The sequence below is a fragment of the Trichinella spiralis genome, assembly GCF_000181795.1.
Source record: "Trichinella spiralis strain ISS 195 chromosome Unknown Scfld2, whole genome shotgun sequence".
Lineage (NCBI taxonomy): Eukaryota > Metazoa > Nematoda > Enoplea > Trichinellida > Trichinellidae > Trichinella > Trichinella spiralis.
In genome coordinates this window covers 10,478,655-10,497,292 of record NW_003526941.1, presented here as the reverse complement: position 1 = coordinate 10,497,292, position 18,638 = coordinate 10,478,655, and the positions used below count along the sequence as shown (strand labels likewise).

Genomic DNA, 18,638 nt, shown 5'->3' with positions numbered 1-18,638 from the left:
TCACATTCACCGGCAGTAAACTTGGCTTTCGGGCAGTTTTCATCAGCTAGCTATTCCAGCAACTACTACCGACTAACATCAGCTAGTCAATTTTTGGTAACTTTTTCAAAAGCAGTTTCAGTAAAGTGGGATGTTTTTTCTCTTCTTATTTGAAATGAATTTAAAAAAGAACAAGAAACTGTTTTTGTTCTGTTTTCTATTGGGAAGTAAAAATTTTCCTGGTTGAAATTAATATTTGAGTTTTTGTTTGACTTTTTCCCTTGGAATGTTATAATGTTGTTACGAAGCGCTAGTTGTGGGCAGAGAAAATCATTCAGCTTGTCAAATTATTCAATGACATTATCATTTCGGACATGCTAGCCACGGCTGGCCTCAGCTAAATGCATCATTTGGCCTCTGGCAACGACGGAAAGAAGCACAATTGGTGACAATGAGACAGCCGCACTAAGTGCTCATCTCAAGGGTTGAACGTTTTTAATATGACAAGAGCTGGTTTGATTGTGATTTGTTTTGTCACGCGACTGCACTGTACTGCTTTCTTTTGGGGGTCGTTGGCGTGGTCTATTGAAATCACAATTCGAGCAAACAATCTTTAGCACGTTTTTTTTCATCATCTTCTTCATCTTGAACAAAAGCCACTGATCACTTGTCAAGTTAATAATAGCATTTTCAGATTGCTGACTAGTGTTGATAATGACTGTAACGGCAAATTGTACGAAACAATTTTCTCTGCATTACTGTACCATCATAATACAGTATGATCACACGGAAATTGATAATTGACGTCGTTATGCGCTGTTCGCTCCAAGAAGTCAGTTCAACGTCTGGTCAAGCGGAGGTACCAATAGCGCCTCAGTGACCAGCGACAATACGACGCCGGCTTCAGATCGACCACACGCAAAGCGGGCGGCTAATAGGCACCTGCGAGAGTAGCAATTTTCTCCCCTTGTTACCACTTTGTTCGTCGGTCAATTGAAACAGCACGAGTGCGAGATAATTGTCTACTAACTTTGCATAATTGTAGCCATTAATTTGTTGACGGCAGATTTACCAAGGTACTACACGCAGAAATATCTTTTCAAAAGTTGTTACAAAGAAAAACATTTCAAATTTTTATGCATTCACAAACTGTACTTGCATCGAACAAAGCTCAGAATTCAATTTAACATGTACACAATTAATAATTGCTTTCTATTTGATTATGTTTTATTTTTTGTACATAATGATTCCCTTTTTCATAAGACAATATAAATGAGGAAGTGAAGTTGAAGAACCGGCAACAAATGTACTACTACAAAAAGCTCATTTCTTGTCCAAGTGAGCTTGGTAATATTGATGATTGCATCGTAAATGGCTAAGCTGAGCGATTAAGACGACCGACTATATTGGTAGAGTTAAGCTGTGAGTCAAGTGCAAGTTTAATTAAGCTGACAAATAAGTAGCTGCTTGCGCAATCGTGCTTATACTAATTGACCCTTTTTATCTGAAGTAATCAAGAATAAATTTAAAATTTTAACACTTCAAATATTTTCATTCTGTAAAAGGCTTTCACAAATTATTTAAAAATTGAAATAAAAGACAAAAGAAAACAAATTTGAATTTTGCTTTTAATAAGCATCTCTGGTTTATTTGTTTTACTAAACAATACTGCTAGATTGGATGTTCATTTTCAAGTGTAGCTTTGTTATGCAAATATTCGCTTATCAACGTTTGGAGAATGGCGAGCGTTTGATTTTTTGATAAGCAGCTAAAATCTAATAAATCCAAACTGACTCCTGCTGCTCGAGCACATTCATCAATGACTGCAAGCGTAACGCTTTGTCAACGGTCAAGACGTGAGTTCATATTTCCAGCAAATCTGACAATACTGAGACATTTGATACTAAACTGAAGTACAAATTGTATTTTCAGCAACATTCGGTATCGAATTTATTGGATTTGGCTAGCAGTCGTCATATTGGTCATGTTTGTCGCCTCTGTGGAACGTGAACATCCGGTAAAGTGTTTTCGATAGTGCTGATTTTAGTGAGTCGATTGTGTTAGCGCTGATGTAGCAAAAAAAAATCAATCCAATCAAAAAACTTTACATTCTAAAGCAACTGAGTGTTTAATATAAGTTTAACGTATATTATTTTATCAGATTTGTTTTGTTATTGTTATTTGCTCATTTTCATTTTGGATAAGAATGAGCGAAACGAAATTTCCAGACATCAAACAAATGTGAATGAAACCTATAAAAATGGCACTCTTTTCCAGCAGAAGTGTCTTTACCTATCGTCAGTAATGTTCTTTGAGAATAATCTTATTAAAGCATGAATGGCTGAAACCTCTTTTTCTGGATGCAGAATTGACAAACTTAATTCACCATCTGTAATGCTCTATTAAACTAACAAGACAAGTTAAGTTAGTTGTTGGACAGTAGCACTTCGTTGGCTCTGATGTTTTACATTGTCTCGATGAAAGTAGTGCGTTAGATGGAAAGCAATTAGCTTTAATTCTTTTTCCAAGCAACAAAGCGTCTCCACTTTCACAACTACTTAGTGAAGTAGTAATGAGTAAAATATGCTCATGCGATTGCTATATATTCAACATTTTTATTATGAACAATTTTCTATTTTAAATGCACATGAATGATTGTTTGAAATGAATTTTAGTGATGAACATTTATTCATGTTTTATTTATAGATCAATTGAATAATTTTGTAATGCAATATTTCAACATTAATTTAATTAGTTGACAGTTGACAGTTGCATATTTCGTTTGTTTGCATGAATTACAATATTGTATTGATTCTGCATTTTGTTTCATCAATTTATGTTTTAAGGTAACGTTATCTCGTTGTACTATTATGTAAAGTAGAAATGGAATTTAAAATTATCGATCGCTCTTATAAATAATTATTGCTATTTATTTAGAAATATTTCAAGAAATTTCTAGTCATTTAAGAAGAGGAAATGTTTTATTATTATTTTTTGAATTTGTAATATTCATCTTGTTCATGTTGTACAAGCGCAAACAGCCTGTTAACGAAATTCGACCCCTCCCACGGGTTAAGATTTCGATCTTTTGCTGATTTTATCCTGATCCTTTCTGATCTAAAGTGGTCCCCGGGCAATATTTCCGCAAGCCTAAACGCCAGCTGCATTGCCTTTTGATAATCGGTCGACATTTTCCCAAGCGTAGCTGTCAACTGGACCGTCTTGGGGCGGTGACCGTTGATTGACGCACAAAATTTGCGGAATGCGATCACGTTTGGTTAATCCTTACTCAAGGCTCTGATTCACAAATGCACAATCTACACACGCAGATGTACACTTATGCACACTGAATGATTGCTTCAGGGTAAATGAAAAGAAATCCGCTTTACTATTGGAAGTGATAAATAAACGGAACAATGCCAAGTAGAAAATAATTGATTCAAAAGGGGGATAACTTCAGTTAGCTACTGATCCACTTTTATCGAATAGAAGATGTTTACATTTCTAAGCATGTGTGTTCACGCTTGTGAGTGTATATGCACATGTATTTATTTATGTCTATAATATATATGCAAATATAAATGCGTATGTATAGTTAATTGCTGTGTAAAGAGACGCAATAATTTTGCATTGATTTTTCAAAGAAGCGTTGATTGGAATTGCTATCCGGTGATTGACGACGACACGTCGATGATGTCTTTCTTACACGACTAACATTCAACGGTGCCTATCGCGGCCATTCATCAATTATTGAAGAGATTCTGTGATCGATGTGCACGTCCGGTTGACGCGTGGCTGAGACGTTTTAATGCTGACCAACATGACAAAAGTGTGAATTACTCGTCACTGTCTAATGACAACTTGTCAACTATGCGTCCTCATTTAAGCCGAAGCTTTCAACATTTTGTCGCCGCCCACCCATTGTAACACATCATTCATGATATTGTATTCAACTATTGATGATACTGTAGGAATGTTCGATTTCAATTCAGTCAATCTTTTAAATGTAGTTGAAGAGATTGAAAGAGAGAGACGACTGCGGGGAGTGGGGGGGGGGGGAGAAAGAAGAGATAAAGAAAAGACATAGTAATTTTAGTAGATACAACAACAATATGGAAATGAGCCGGGCTGATTGAAGTGGAAAATTCAACTCTGATCATTGACTGAAGAGCAGTTGGCTCACGGCAAGCGGCCTTCAGCACCGGACCAAATGGTCAACCTGTCGGAAGTGGCTACCATTTCAGGGTTTCTGGTGTTCAATAGCGGTTCTGGCCGCGTGCACGGCAAGGCCCATTCTGTGCGATAACAAAAGCATCAGCGCGAGACAAGCTGGTTTCGCTTTTAGTCGTCCATTATGGGCCATTTTGTCCGTGATTGTGTGACGCGCAAATTATCTTGTAATCGACTGCGAATTAATAGGATGGACGCATTGTTGACCGCGATGCGCCTTGTCCATGGCTGAATGGCCGACCCGTCCACAGGGAACAATCGAGCCGACTTGACAACGACCAGCTGCATTGCTAGCAATAGCTTGATGTAGCTGTTGGGTGGCCATTGTACTCGCTTGGAAAGCGTAATGTGAACACTGGGCCAGTTAATACAACAGACTGTTGATTAAATAATCGATACTTGGCTTCTGGGATAACAAATCTTGCCATGTCAACATTGACAAAAGTTAACCATCCGATCTGTAGAACTTGTATTCGTGCATCGCCTTTATCCGCGTCTGTGCACATTTATTTCTTCCCTTTGTCATTGTTATTCTTATAATTTTTATTCATTATCATGCGACGACATCTGACGAGCGTTCAATCAAAATCAATGCTTTTTTGTACGTGGAATTTCTGTTCGAAGCAATTGAAACTGTACAAAAAGCGCCCAATCACGGATGACCTACTGAAAGTGTCATCTGTCAAGCGTCAAGCCATTTTAATTTTTTGCTATTTCAATTTGTACAGCACCAGTGTAAAAGAAAGATCATTTCAAAAGACACTTTTTCAATACCTCAAGCAAACAGTTTCAACACCCACTGCGTTATTTCAGTTCTTTCATTGCTTGTTTATTTTCATTATTTAAATTTATTTCAAATGAAAGCATTTTGAAATATTTCAACTAAAAAAAACAATGTTGAACTTGCTTACATGTATACATGTGTAAAAATAGAGCCAACAACAGCAACTGGCCTTAATCCTATTTGTGTAATTACGTTGTACAAACAGAACATGGTTATTGAAAAATATCTTCGACTAGTACAACAGAGCAGCTGATCAAATTTAGTCATTACCTGATGTTTGCTATTATTCTTATTCAATATTAATTGTATTAATATTTTCAGTTTTCAGTTGCTGTTAAAGTTGAAGTTTCTCGCCCAAAGATGCGTGATGGAAATGCTTATTGTATAAAGTGAAAAAAGAATACGATAAAAGAATACATATTTCAAAAGTACAATGACTTCCTTTGCCCATCTAGATGACTTATTTACAATGAAAATTATGCTTTCCACTTAATCAGTGACCTTCGGTCGTTTGTGCAACGACGATTCACTTGGAGTGCAAGGTCCACTGTGATGCAGCAGAAGAGCTGAGGAAACAATGCACTTCTTCTTCTGATTGACTTCTTCGCTATTTAAATTGGAAACTGGTTTAAAGCAACCTGTACATTTCAATGAAAAGCATAAGTAGCCAATTTTTTTCATTGAATAGCGATACTGGCCGATGCGGTGCACATTGACCGTTAATGATATTGAACCGTGTCACGCATGGGTCGGCGTCACGCACAGCGGCAATTCAGCAATGAAAAAAATTCACTCACTCTGCAACTCACTCAATAATACTCATTTCAGCATGTTTCGCTATGCGAAATAATCAACGTTTTGAGAAAAAAAATACAATTATATTACATGCAAAAATTTAATTTTATAAATGTCAATTTCAATTAAGCTAATTTATAGGAATGCAATTTAAATAATTATTTAAAAAATTTTTCAATGCTAAATATTCATCCGGACAACTTCCGAATGAAAATAAATGAAAAATTCAGTAAGGTACTTTATTATCATACAGTAAACTGTAAATCTTCATTACAAAACTGGTTGTCTGGATTTCAATAATAAAACTCAATATTTTAAGTTTTACTCGAAATAACAAAGTTTACAATTTGAACAACTGCTGCTAAATAAATATACTGAAGTGATGGGCTGTTTATTTTTTTTTAAATGAATTTTACAACTGAAATTATTATTTTTTCTTTAAATGAAAAGTCGCTTTTCTATTCTTATTAGTACTAATGACCGCAGAATGTGTTTGTTGTCGCGTTAGCAAAATTAGAATACGTTTGATAGGATGGTTAAAGTTTTGCATTCAACGCTTAGCTCGATTTAATTTCTATTTAACGTCAGTATTGTTATCTATAGGTGCAGTTTTTAGAATGTGGAAATTGAACAAGTCGATTGCAAACTGCTCAAACATTTAGTTATTGTCATTCGGCGAATTGTTGTAGAAAATTTGAAGCTAGAAAATGATTAAAAGTAGAAAAAAGTTGCTTTTGATTAGCAGTTTGTTGAAAAATTCATTACGCATTTATTGTAGTGAACAAAAGAGCACATTGTTCAAGTGTTGAAAATTGCGACACACAGAATACGCACACAGGCATATTCTTCAGACATCTGATGATTGCTTCAGTTTGAATTTGAAAAGCATCTGAATCTTATTTCAACAATTTATTAACATGCTCACGATATGTTTGTTATCATCTACAAAGGTAAGTGAATGCTTTTCGATGTTGAATAGGAAGAAAATGCTAAAATTGAAATATTGCGTGAAATTGATATTTGCATTTGTTATTGTTGTTTGTGGAGTTTGATATTCCGTTTTCGCGACCAACAGTTTCAGTGTGACATTAGAAAATGGTAGTCAAGTTTGAATAGGCATGATTTTTTGTATTTTCTTGTTATATATACAGTTATATCCGCAGTGGGTGGGTTGATTTTTTTTCTGTTTCTTCTCTTTTTCAAAGTGTTGAAAATTTCAAAGTTCATTTAATAGAAAATTGTTTTGTCCGATTGATTCAGTTCACAAGATTGGAATGTGCATTTTTTTTCAAGGTACAATAAACAGAGAAAGGCCATCGCGTCAATAGTTGAATGATCAAGCAGCAATGCGCGATGGAGGTCGATTTTTGGACTTTTCTGTCGTATGGACGTGTTAAAATGAAGAAAGCAATTTTTGACTATTATTCATTCTTGATGATACTTGCCCGTGCAAGCAGAGTTAAGGTCAGGGCCAGGGTTTGTGCGTGGGTGTCTGATTTGATCAAGAAGTTAAGCTGAGTAACTTCCTTGACTTATGTCAAGCGTGCAAAATAATTTTCGCACATTTCCACTTCATGACAGCAACAATTGAACGTGATATTTAATGGCCAATCAAGATGATTCGATTAACTGATGTCGCGCTTTTGGGTGTTGTCGTTGAAAATGTGACGAAAAAAGCAAATGTACTTTACTTGAACAATAACATTTAATTATGCCATACTGTATGATGTATTATTTCAAAACTGGCCCATCCATTCATCTACTTATTTTGAATGAATGAACGAACGAACGATGAGTGCTGCTTGCTCATCATTTTATAATCATCATCACTGTAGAATAATGTATCGACTTTTGTAGTTCTAGTGGTTGTCGGAAGTGTCAGAAGGCGGGGCAGAAAGTGGCCGTATGTAACAATTAAGGAAGCAATTTATTTACTCGACAGTAATGAATTGCTGTACGTCAGCGATGAGCATGAAAATTGCTGCATCATAATGGGGAAATTATTCCTCTAGTTGGGACTGATCCTGATTTCAGTACGCTTCCTACTTTGAAACGTAATTCAACGACTGTGTATTATTGTCTTGTTGGAATGATGAGGAATACAGTGTCGTCGGCTGCTATGCTGATGGTGACCAGTTTATATGACAAGTGTAGCCTGATTTTGTTGGCTCGCAAAAGGATTCCGTGAAAATGAGGGGAAAAATTTAAACTTTACAATATTGACTGGCTGCTGATCGTTTTGCCATTGTTTGTCCAATTGAAATATGCCCATTGTTCCACGGAGACACTTTACAAACTATGTGGATCATCGCCGTATTGTCAACAAGTTATACAAATTGATCAACGCATACAGTTGATGACGACAATTTTAATTCTCAACAACAATATGCAAGCACACTGCACTGTGTAAATGGAAAACAAGCTTAATTCATATTTATAAAGGGAACTTTTTTTTAATATTAATTTTATTTGTTAATGAAAAAATTTTTTTAAAGCAAAACCAGTACTCAAAACTGTAATTGAAGTCGGTGAAGACAAATCTAGGTAAATATATTTTTTGAGCAAATTTTTTCCACTATTTTATGGTGGTTTTGTCAATATTTGTGATTAATATTTTGTATGCCAGTAAACAACATGAGGTAAAATTGACGAGAATAGTAGAGCGGAATTTTGAAAACGCTTTGCGGATTTGCCGTAATTTGCCGTGGCAATGTTTGCATTGCAAAAGTTACTTCTACAAACGCATTGCAGTTCCTCTTTGACATTCATCACCCATCGATGGCTGCAACCGTGACCGACGAGATGTGGCCGGCTGGAATTCATACAGCCGGCCAAATGCACATGGGATATTTTCGATAAATTAGAATTTTCTACTTTAATTATACAAAAGTCACCAATGCAAGAACCGTTGTGGCAAATATTGGAAACGAGACCAGAGTTGGAAACATGTCGACAAGTATAACAGCGAACATACTGTCTGCCAATCCTGGACAAGGGATCTTCGAACATCAAGCTTCCATTATTGCAAAATGTTCCATTGCATATGCATTGGGTAGACTGAAATATCAAAATGTGGAAAATGGGGGGATGAACATAATTCAAAAATAGTCTCTTCTCAAAATTATTATTCATCAGTATTATTTATTCTTTTGCTTATTAATTTTTCTTCTTTGATACAATTTTTCCCATTTAAATAATGTTCATTTTCTTTTAGCAAAGAATATAAATTGGTCTATCTTAGAATGATAAAAATTCAAATCTCATCAATTAATTATGACTGATAAAATTGACCATTCATTACTTTCTAATTCATTGTTATAACGTTATCTTCATACTCTGTGGTAAATTGAAAGTTTTTCAAATTAGAAATTAATTGAAAAATAAATATTTAAATGTCAAATGCGATATATTATGCAAATATACATTTTTTTTACAACTATTACATTCCAATTTACATTCATTAGACAATTTTATACTATACAAATATACAGTATATTGATTCTGAAGAAATGTGTCATACTGTAGTTTATTGTGGTAATTTTTCGAAAAGAAAATTTTCGCACTGTTTTCTTTTTCTATAAATTTTAATTTTGTAGCGATGTAAGAAATGTATAATATATTTTTTCAATTGACGACGATGATCATTAATCTGCGTGCCTGATCAAATTATCAGGTAAGTTTTGGAGTTGTTTCACTTTAGCAGTGCTCTTATTCGTCATGTTATTGAATAATATGAAGTGGTTGATTTTTTTTTGTCTATTTTACAGCGACGCGGCCAAAAATTACTCTTTTTTAAGTTTTAAAATTAATAATAAACTTTGAATTGAAGTACATTTGTCATTATAGTCTTGTCGTGCATTTGCGAAATTTAAGAAACTTTCAAACTTTGAAAATTATAGTTATTTTTAAATTTAGGGAAATTGAAGTATTCTTATTTTATCAAGTCATTTTAGCTGATGAATTAATGTTTTTCAAAAGATTGGATTGTCATATTGTTGTAATTGAAATTAGAGTTGAATTTGATGAATTGTGCATGTAAATAATTTTTTCAATTCTTACCCGCGCAAAATCACCATAATCAAACGTTGCACATGTGTTCGATTTGTCGCCTTCGTCGGTGGGTTGAGGCAATAATTTTTTTGTCTGATAGTGAAACGGCAAAACTGGCATTCCAAATCCACATCGTTGCTGCTTTTGTGGCATACTTAAAGTACAATAATCTGCACGGCAACTTTTCGGACAGTTCAATACTCCATTGCATTTGTGACAAACTGACGGAGACTGTACAGGGTTAGAGTGACCCGCGTTGAGGGCTTGATTGCAAAATGATGATCCGTTGCATATGCAGATTGTTCGATCAGGTGTAGTGTGGTACTCGCAGCCAGATGTGAAGATGAATGGATTTTTTGCGCATCCTTTTTCGATCAACAACATTTCATCGTCAATGTTGCTAAAATTGAAATTTCAATGTGAATAATTTTGCGAGTTTGGGAAAATTGTTTAATTTATTCAATTTCATCAGCAAACATTCATGTCATTTCACAATTAAGATATATTATTTAAAAATTTCCATTTTCTGTCAGCAGGTTAAGACGTTTGTTTCATAAGTTTCATTGTTAAGATTGATTGATAAAACTGGCAAATTTTAGCAGACAACTTTGCCTCTATATGAACGAAACGAAACAACAATTAGCAGCATGATCACTTGCAGAGTTTGCAGCATACTTTACATAATGACGAAAGTGAACAATTTGAACTGCTGAATACGATTTTAATTGGAATGCAGTGTCGGTGGTGCAGTTTATCTGGGTAATCTGCAGCTTCTAATTAAAAGATGGTGCTGCGGTTGCGTACTGTCACTGAGGTAAGAAAATTGAACTAATTTCTACTGATATGATACTGTAATGATCAGCTAGGATACAATGTCATTCTCTATCCTCTTGAGTAATCTTAATTTGATAGAGTTGACTTTAGAAATAAAGGTACCGTAGTTCATAGCCAGTGGTTGATATGTATGTATATACCGACAAATAGTATTTGTAATAGTTTGGGGTAGAAGGTGAAATTCTCCACCTGAGTTGCTTTTTAAAATTTCCAACACTTCAGATAGTTAGTTATGTTTAATAAGTGCACTTTTTACAAATTGTTTTAAACTAGTCACACGTTCCTTAAGCAAATCACAGTGGTGAACGAAAATTTGCTTGAGAAATATATGTATATTAAATGGACGAAGAAAACCATAAGGTAAATGTATTATGATGAATATTAATATCATGTTAATAGGCTGTTGTTTTAATGGTTTCTGTGAATCATCGGTCATTGATGCAGTTGTAATATTTTTTGATTACATCTGATTAATGGGAAATATATTTTGACTTCGGTTAAGCAACAAAATAGTTTTTTTTCTTTCTTTACAAATTAGATTTGTTTTTAGAAAAAGAGACTGATTTCAGGGAGTTTAAGACATTTAAGAGTTTAGGTTGAAAAGAGTATTTTTATTATATCGCTGTTATGAAGTCATCAAACAGCTCAAGAGAGAATTAAAAGAATCAGAATTAAAAATAAAACATTTCGCTTGTGGCCTACCTTCCTTGGCTGAAGCAGTGATCACCTTTGCACATGCCGGTATGGCAGTTGCAAGGCACACCTTTGTAGCAAACGCCTCGGCAAGTATAACAACGAATCGTGACCACAAATCCAGTGATGCTCACTGCGAGAATGATGTAAGTTAAAAAAATATGATTGTCCATTAGTATTTTAAGCTGTGGCACCGATTTTGGCCGACCAATAAGTCAACATGATTATGACAAATAAACTTGCTGTGGTCATCAAGCAAGTGCTTCTTCTTAATTAACAGTCGGCTTGGTGGTGAATAAATAAAAATCAGAACATTTCCCAATGGGAACGTGTCGGAAAAGCATATACATGCTGTTAGCTGTTACTGCGTGAAAATTTATTGCCTCCGTTACGACTGTGTAGCAATTAAACTGCCAAGCTATCGCCCTGCCAATTAAAGATCAGATTCTTGGATAAGAAGCTGATCCGTTGATGAAGTTGAGATGAAAAAGTTCACCACTTAACACCGCTGAAATGTCGATACAATACATCGGTTGAGGGTGGAATTTTTGGGAAGGGGGAAAAATTTTTTTCTTCTTGTTGGTTACCTTTTGTGCTTGTTGCACGTTTGTTCGCATTATTCACTCAGAGGCAAAGTATCATTGTTGGATTGTGGATCGATGACGTTGAAAAGCCGTTGTCGTTGCAAGGCGTTGGATTGATCAACGGCAACAAAAATCATTAATTCATGTTCTTGGCGGAACAAATTCAACACAGCTTAGGGCACCTTTGTACTTCCGTCAAAACACAGGGCATTTTAAGCAAACTTCCCAAGTGAAGCAATAAGCAAAAGTTCAATTCTTCCATTACACACGCATACACGTATGTATATGTATTTGTATTGAGCCTGTTGATCTAATATGACCTTTGCATAAACAAATTTAGATGAAAAGATGTTTTCTTTTCATAAACTTTATCTTTATGTATAAATTTTTCTCTTCATTTGAATTTCATTTTCCGTTTACATTATTGATGTTATTTTTCACCTGCTCTGCAGTTAGTTGAACCGTTAGTTTGTGCAGATGGTGAATGAAAGCTATTAATTTTTGCTCTGAAATCGACAAATTGAATGACCATTATCTGCTTTTGTTCGAACAGAGGTTTTGCAGCAGTTAACGTGAAGAAAAAAAAATTGTATCCGGTGGAAAAGCGGGAAAAATGTTGAAACTGCGTACGGTAGAAGGTTACATTTGATGATGATGAGTGAATTTTTTATTCAATTAATAATAGTGGATTTTTTTTTCTGCTTGTTTTGTCTACTACATCCAGGTTGATTGCGATTGAATTTTTGAAGCTTTTATTCTTTTTCTTTTGTTTATTCTGCGACTTGTGTCGAGAGTGAATTTGTTTTGAACAACAACAATAGCAGCAACACGACAAGTTTTAATGGGATTGATGAAAATGGATTAATTGTTTCATGCATCTTCTGTGCGATATGGTAATGATTGATTTTGAAGATGCAATTTGCCGAGTGGGGATGGTGAACGTATTTGTTTTTATTTTTTATTTCTGTCATTAGATATACTATAAGAGCGAGCAATTTATAAGTAAGAGTGACATTATTTGAATTCACAAAGATGAATTGTTTTGATGAGAAAGGGAAACTTTTATCTTTTTGTTTCTACCTCTACAGCAGTTATGAAATATTCAAACCACAACGCGACATTTGTATGCTTGTGTCACGGTTGCACAATTGTGAATCTTGCGGAAAATTATATTGAAAATCGATCCCAACAAGAGAATTTCTCTTTTATTTCGACGTTAGCGCAGAAATGAATAAGGAAATTTTTATGCTTTTTTCAATTTTCCAATTTTGCATATTCCATTATTACTCAGCAGCATTATTGAATTCAGCAGAATTGTTTAGTGCTTAGTGAAAGTTTAGTTTAAAGTTATTTTAAACAAACCAACTTTTAATGTTAAGTTTAAAATTTTGTCTCTTTTATAAAGTTATAGATTGAACAGACATTTTGTTGTTTGGTGCCCTTCAAATTGTCCAACTGCTTCTACCTGAGCTGTGGTTTGTGAACAATGTCCGAGTTACCTGAACAGTCGGTTGGTAGTTCAGAGGCGTCGCCTGAAACAGCTGGCCCGAATGCTGAGACGACCCTTTTGGCTGAGAATAAAGCGGTAGTGGAAAAAAAAGAAGCTCAACGTATGTCGTGCGATGATGGAACGTTGTCCATTGACATGGAAAATTCGGAAACTGAATTTCCCAGCTTAGCATTGATGGAAATTGTCGGTGGTAAATTTTTTGTGGACGAATTTTTTAATGACCGCGGTGCTGCGGCAGTTTCTGAGTTAGACTCTGACGGCGGGGATGATTTCATGACTCCGTCAGAGGTGCGCAGCATGGCTATGAAGCGGATTGGAGATTTGACTTCTTCAGAAAGCGACAGTGATGACTCTGTCACAAGTGACAAATGGATAAGCAGCTACCTTGTTAGCGCATCAACTATGTCATTGACTCGAAGTATATGTTTGAGTATGCCATATGACAGTATTACCGATTCGACCACTGGAAAGTCATACATGGAAAAATTTAAAGCAGATTATCCGGGTGGGAAAACTCCATTCTCATTCAGCGCATCTTATTCAAGTGATGTTTTTGAATGCGCAGACGAACGTTGTCAGTTGGAATCATTTCCGTCGTGGAGTGAAACTTTTGAAGAATGTGAGTCGTTGTATTGTGTTGTTTAATGTATAATTGTGCAGTTTGATTTTTATTGCTGTAGGTGAGGAAAGTACGGCGTTGGAAATGACAGAGAAAGACGACACTTCAGAAGAACAACAGCAGACTGAGTCGAGCTCAGAAGCTGTGAGTTTAGAATTGATGGATGGCGAATGTTCAGGAAGTGAACGGCATATTTTTTATTCTTCCAACAATGTTGATGTTAGCAAGAAAAATTTCCATGATAACAAGTGAAACTGAATTTCTGTTGAATAACATTTTAAATTTGTAATCTCTTTAGTGTAAACCTTTAGTTTATTATTAGTATCACTTTTTCTTTAAAAATATTGCTCACTGTTCAATCAATTCACACTAATATTTGAAAATTTTTGTCAGAAATAAATTAATAAATAATTGATAATAAAAGAGTTTCCTAGAATTGAAAAATAAACAATGCATTTATTACAGATTATTTACTTGTATTATTTGAACTGGTAAAAAGTCGTTTTAATGGCTCAAATTGCAGCTTATGATATTTTCGTTCTAAAATATTTCGATCAGATTTGCCAGTATTTTTATATATTTCAAAGTGGCAGTTCAAATGCTCATTTTTACAGATTTCAACTTTACGGTTCGTACTGTACGTGAGTAGGAATTATACTTACATTTTATTAAATGTACAGTAGGAGCAATGAAAATAGTTTTCACTTGGACGGTACGCCAGGCATCAATGCCGTTTCGGCGCTGCTTCTGTGCAATAAGTTTTGCGTTGACTTGTTGAACTGCGGTGAAATGCAAAATTTCGAAGTAAATAACAACGGCCACATTGTACGACGTATTTCATTCAATTTTGCGTCTCGGTTGGATGTCATTGTTGTGTATCTTGTTCAGACTGTCCATCAGACAAAGGATGAAGATGTGCTCGGTGAAAATTTGTTCGACTGCTCACTTTTGGATTTGGTCGATCTGCGAAAAGCGAACTGCTCTTTCACTCAGGTGGACAGTGTGCATCGACCTGCTGACAACCTTTGCGTAAGACCTCTTCAAAGGACTGACTTTGAAAAAGGTTTGAATGAAAAAAAATCACTTCTTACGAAAGTTTATTATTTAAATCACATTTACTTAGGTTTCTTGCAACTGTTATCTCGCTTGACTCATGTCGGTTCAGTCAGTAAAGGAGAATTCTGTCGTATGTTATTTTATTATTTATTGTTTTTTCTTCAATTCGGGGCTTAATAATAGTAGTATGTAAGCTTTGATTTTGTCGTTTGTTTACTAATACAAATTGTTCCATGATTTAATACACACACACATAGCCACCGTTTATTGCTTACAGTTCAATGTTTGAAGTTGACCTTCGCAATCACTTCTGTAGCATAACAACTTAGCGATAATGATTATTTATTTCTTCTGAGGGCATTGCACTGTAAGACAGTTGACGCTCCATTGCGAGGAAGGAAAAACTGCTGACAATTTTTTTTTCATATTCTTTATCGTAACACATATTTGTTTGTGAAAATTTTACCTATTCAAAGCATGTGTATTTTTATCGCAATTTGTAAATATGAATTAAAAAGTAAACAAAATATGCTGTTCTACAGTTTTAAAATTGTATTCTGTTTTTCTTGATTGCAGGTCAATTTGTAGAGATGCGAAACTGCCAAGGCACGTATTACGTAGTGGTGATTGAAGATTTGAGCAAGTCGATCATTGTCGGTACATGCATGCTGGTGATTGAACGAAAATTTATACACACTTGTGGTTCTCGTGCTCGTCTCGAAGATTTGGTCGTCGATACAGCCTATCGGGGAAGACAACTGGGAAAATTGTAAATTTAATAACGTTTTTATTTGCATATTATACGATTTCTATTTTGATTGTAGATTGATAGAAGTGACTCGTCAGTTGGCGTGGAATTTGGGCTGTTACAAAGTGTCATTGGAATGCAAAGACGAGCTGATCTCTTATTATGAACAGTTTGGCTTTAGCAAAGAAATTGGCAATGGCAATTTTCTCGTCCAAAGGCAATACTGACTGAATCACCACTTGTGAAAAATGTATTTATTTTTCAATTTTTTAATATATAATTCAGTTTTTTCTTCTGATTTCTTTCTTCTTTTATTACAGGATTTGGTTGCCAAATAAAACTGTTATGTTGAGTTTGTTTTCTCTTTTTGAAATTGTTGCATTTGAAAAGCGGTTTTTGAAAAGGCGTACTGTATTCCAGAAGTTACGGTCGTGAAGCCGGTGATCCAACTGAAAAAAAAATAAACCGTACGGTAAAACGGAAAAAAAACGACTACATTTATTCCTACGTCAATCACCTGAGTACATTCAGCGTTGTTTGCAAATCGTAATTGCCAATCGGTTTGATCAATGTAGCGGTGACAAGAGCGAACTGCATGAAAGTGTTTATCTAACAAATGAATAAATGAAATAAATAAATAAATTTATTTTCAAATCACGGCTTGACGTCACTTTGCTCAGTATGGTGGGTGTAATTTTCACCGTCTGTGTGGAGAAGTGGAAAACGCTTCCCAACGACTGATCAAACGACCGCATGGTAGACAGGCGAAGATACAGACCAGTCGTAATCAAACACACGTCCCTTGCGATGACAACGATCGTGAGAAGTGCTTAAACGTAAGTGAACTGTTTGTATTGTTATTTCTCGATTTATTTGTACTGTGCTTTTCAAATATATATATACCAGGTATCATTTGACAATAAGTCAACGACAGGAACATGCTAGCCACTAAAATTTTGTCCGCAAGTGGATCAATAATGCTACCGAAGGTGGAACGTTGAGTTGGGAATCGACGGGCAATGTAGCCGTCAAGCTGTAAAACAATGAAAATTAATACCACTGACCACAATCTTGTAAAAGATGTTTTATTTACAATGTCAGTTGTGGCGGCCACAGTGAACAGAGACAACGTGTAGCTGAAATGGCCGTTAATAATCAAATGGACGAGTACTGGTGAAGCAGCTATTCTACAAATGCTCAACAAATTCGGCAACGTATACGGACTATCCTACAGTAGAAAAAGAAACAACATGACAGCAGTGCTTAGACATGCAAACAACGACCATCCAAAAAAAAGTCAGTCAATGGCAGAAGATGACTTTTCAAAAATACCTTGCGATTGGTGGGAATCGTGCCCAGTGGTCGTGTTTCTCTTTTTGGTAAATGAAATGGCCATAAGCTTCGTTTCGCATAGCGTAGAACATTGAAAAATGTTGGGCATGTGTATTTTTTCAACAGTTGATATTGCAAATTATAATACATTTGCATTTAGAACTGAAAATGCTCTACTGAAACGGAAAAAAAAACATCACGTGAGAAGATTGAATTGGAATGAACGTAGCAAAATATTTGAAATTTTCGACGAAATATAATAGAATAAAATAAATTAGCAAAACAGCAAAAATGCATGCAAAAAATCTTCTTTATTGAAAACCATAGATTAGAGAATGGATTTATGGATGGATGGATGGATCACTTTGGCGTTTTGATCACCGGGGCGCAGTCAAGCTTTCCACGAATAACTCGTATTTTGACGCCAATCAAGTCCGGCTTTCGGCCCCCTTCGACCAAAACTTGGCTGTGCTCTTGTAAATTGTGCCCTTCGCCAGGTATCCAGGCGACAGTCTCCTTACCATTGGTTAGTCGAACTAGTACACATTTTCGATTTGCCGAGTTCGGCTTTTTTGGCTTTTTGATCAACACTTTCAAAACAACACCCCTCATCTGTGGATGACCAGAAATTGGAGATTTCGGCTGAGGCCTTCGAGCCGGCGGTCCACCGCGTAAATGCATGTCGTACAACGTTTTAAAACGGACTGTCGAAACGAAAACACTGGCTGGCATCAATTTTGTCATGGTAAATACTCCGCGATTTTGAAACGTATGCACCAACATGGATAGCATTTTCAAGTTTTTTACAAAAATGTTCTGTGAATGCTGTGAGTGTTCAGTGCTGTGCGTTAAAAGTTGCTAAAACATTTTGCTTTTCAGATAAAAGATACATACAAAGAGAAATGTTTGGAAAACAATAATAAGCAAAACTGAAACTTCAAGTAGAATTCCACTACGTAACGGCAAAACAGTAACTGAAATATATTTACATTGAAAAAAGGTTCATATATGGAAAATGTGAAGCATCATTTTCGCCTGCAATTGAAATTCACGTAAAAACTCGCTTGCCGAAGTTGCAAATCAACAGAGTTTGATGATACAAACTGAGTTTAACAGTGTTGCAAATTTTAGTTAAAAAAATTTTTTTGGATGCATTTTCCAATTGAAAGCTAAAAAAAATATACATACTTATTTATTAGTAAAATTTAGCCGATTCAAAACGTATTGAAAATGTCGAAACTACAGTAAGATTAATATAATGCAAGATTAATAAAAATTGTTTGGAATTTTGCTAATTCTTTCACTGTTTACCGAGTGTTTCAATTACCCCAATAAAGTGAAAAATAGAAGGTGAAATGAAGAAAAATTATAAATTTTCAAATTTATGTACACATATGTTCGTTTATATTTGCGTCTACTTTCCC

At 35.2% G+C, this 18,638-nt stretch overlaps 5 protein-coding genes across 5 annotated transcripts; 2 read left to right on the top strand and 3 right to left on the bottom strand.

Annotated features, from left to right (window-relative positions):
* Positions 1-2,267: 2,267 nt before the first annotated feature.
* Positions 2,268-2,799, bottom strand: Tsp_07741 (conserved hypothetical protein). The gene is given in 3 exon segments (XM_003381165.1): positions 2,268-2,378; positions 2,392-2,577; positions 2,779-2,799. 3 exon segments carry the CDS (start codon positions 2,797-2,799, stop codon positions 2,268-2,270), a joined length of 318 nt encoding a protein of 105 aa, XP_003381213.1.
* A 1,117-nt stretch (positions 2,800-3,916) lies between these two features.
* Positions 3,917-4,503, top strand: Tsp_07742 (hypothetical protein). Its single transcript, XM_003381164.1, has 3 exons — positions 3,917-4,024; positions 4,149-4,349; positions 4,399-4,503. Exons 1-3 carry the CDS (start codon positions 3,917-3,919, stop codon positions 4,501-4,503), a joined length of 414 nt encoding a protein of 137 aa, XP_003381212.1.
* Positions 4,504-8,395: 3,892 nt separating this feature from the next.
* On the bottom strand, positions 8,396-11,538 carry Tsp_07743 (conserved hypothetical protein). The gene is made up of 3 exons (XM_003381163.1): positions 11,375-11,538; positions 9,848-10,238; positions 8,396-8,845 (listed from the first exon to the last, which is right to left on the bottom strand). Exons 1-3 carry the CDS (start codon positions 11,536-11,538, stop codon positions 8,396-8,398), a joined length of 1,005 nt encoding a protein of 334 aa, XP_003381211.1.
* Positions 11,539-13,435: 1,897 nt separating this feature from the next.
* Positions 13,436-16,109, top strand: Tsp_07744 (putative glucosamine 6-phosphate N-acetyltransferase). The gene is made up of 5 exons (XM_003381162.1): positions 13,436-14,078; positions 14,140-14,222; positions 14,967-15,141; positions 15,723-15,903; positions 15,959-16,109. Exons 1-5 carry the CDS (start codon positions 13,436-13,438, stop codon positions 16,107-16,109), a joined length of 1,233 nt encoding a protein of 410 aa, XP_003381210.1.
* A 560-nt stretch (positions 16,110-16,669) lies between these two features.
* Positions 16,670-18,006, bottom strand: Tsp_07745 (ribosomal protein S12). The gene is made up of 2 exons (XM_003381161.1): positions 17,579-18,006; positions 16,670-17,018 (listed from the first exon to the last, which is right to left on the bottom strand). The coding sequence occupies exons 1-2, from the start codon at positions 18,004-18,006 to the stop codon at positions 16,670-16,672; spliced, it is 777 nt and encodes a 258-aa protein (XP_003381209.1).
* Between the last annotated feature and the right edge of the window lie 632 nt (positions 18,007-18,638).

Bases quoted from the DNA above. Each gene is read 5' to 3' on its own strand.
- Tsp_07741 (XM_003381165.1), bottom strand. From the start codon at position 2,799: ATGCAGAATCAATACAATATT. The intron at 2,578-2,778 runs GTAATTCATGCA...TTGAATATATAG, and splicing joins TGCAGAATCAATACAATATT to CAATCGCATGAGCATATTTT.
- Tsp_07742 (XM_003381164.1), top strand. From the start codon at position 3,917: ATGATATTGTATTCAACTATTGATGATACTGTAGGAATGTTCGATTTC. The intron at 4,025-4,148 runs GTGGGGGGGGGG...CATTGACTGAAG, and splicing joins GAGAGAGACGACTGCGGGGA to AGCAGTTGGCTCACGGCAAG. The intron at 4,350-4,398 runs GTGATTGTGTGA...GCGAATTAATAG, and splicing joins CATTATGGGCCATTTTGTCC to GATGGACGCATTGTTGACCG.
- Tsp_07743 (XM_003381163.1), bottom strand. From the start codon at position 11,538: ATGGACAATCATATTTTTTTAACTTACATCATTCTCGCAGTGAGCATC. The intron at 10,239-11,374 runs GTAGGCCACAAG...TTTCAATTTTAG, and splicing joins CACTGCTTCAGCCAAGGAAG to CAACATTGACGATGAAATGT. The intron at 8,846-9,847 runs GTAAGAATTGAA...TTGATATTTCAG, and splicing joins ATTATGGTGATTTTGCGCGG to TCTACCCAATGCATATGCAA.
- Tsp_07744 (XM_003381162.1), top strand. From the start codon at position 13,436: ATGTCCGAGTTACCTGAACAGTCGGTTGGTAGTTCAGAGGCGTCGCCT. The intron at 14,223-14,966 runs GTGAGTTTAGAA...TATCTTGTTCAG, and splicing joins CTGAGTCGAGCTCAGAAGCT to ACTGTCCATCAGACAAAGGA. The intron at 15,904-15,958 runs GTAAATTTAATA...TTTTGATTGTAG, and splicing joins GGAAGACAACTGGGAAAATT to ATTGATAGAAGTGACTCGTC.
- Tsp_07745 (XM_003381161.1), bottom strand. From the start codon at position 18,006: ATGCTATCCATGTTGGTGCATACGTTTCAAAATCGCGGAGTATTTACC. The intron at 17,019-17,578 runs GTGATCCATCCA...CGGCCATTTCAG, and splicing joins CCGGTGATCAAAACGCCAAA to CTACACGTTGTCTCTGTTCA.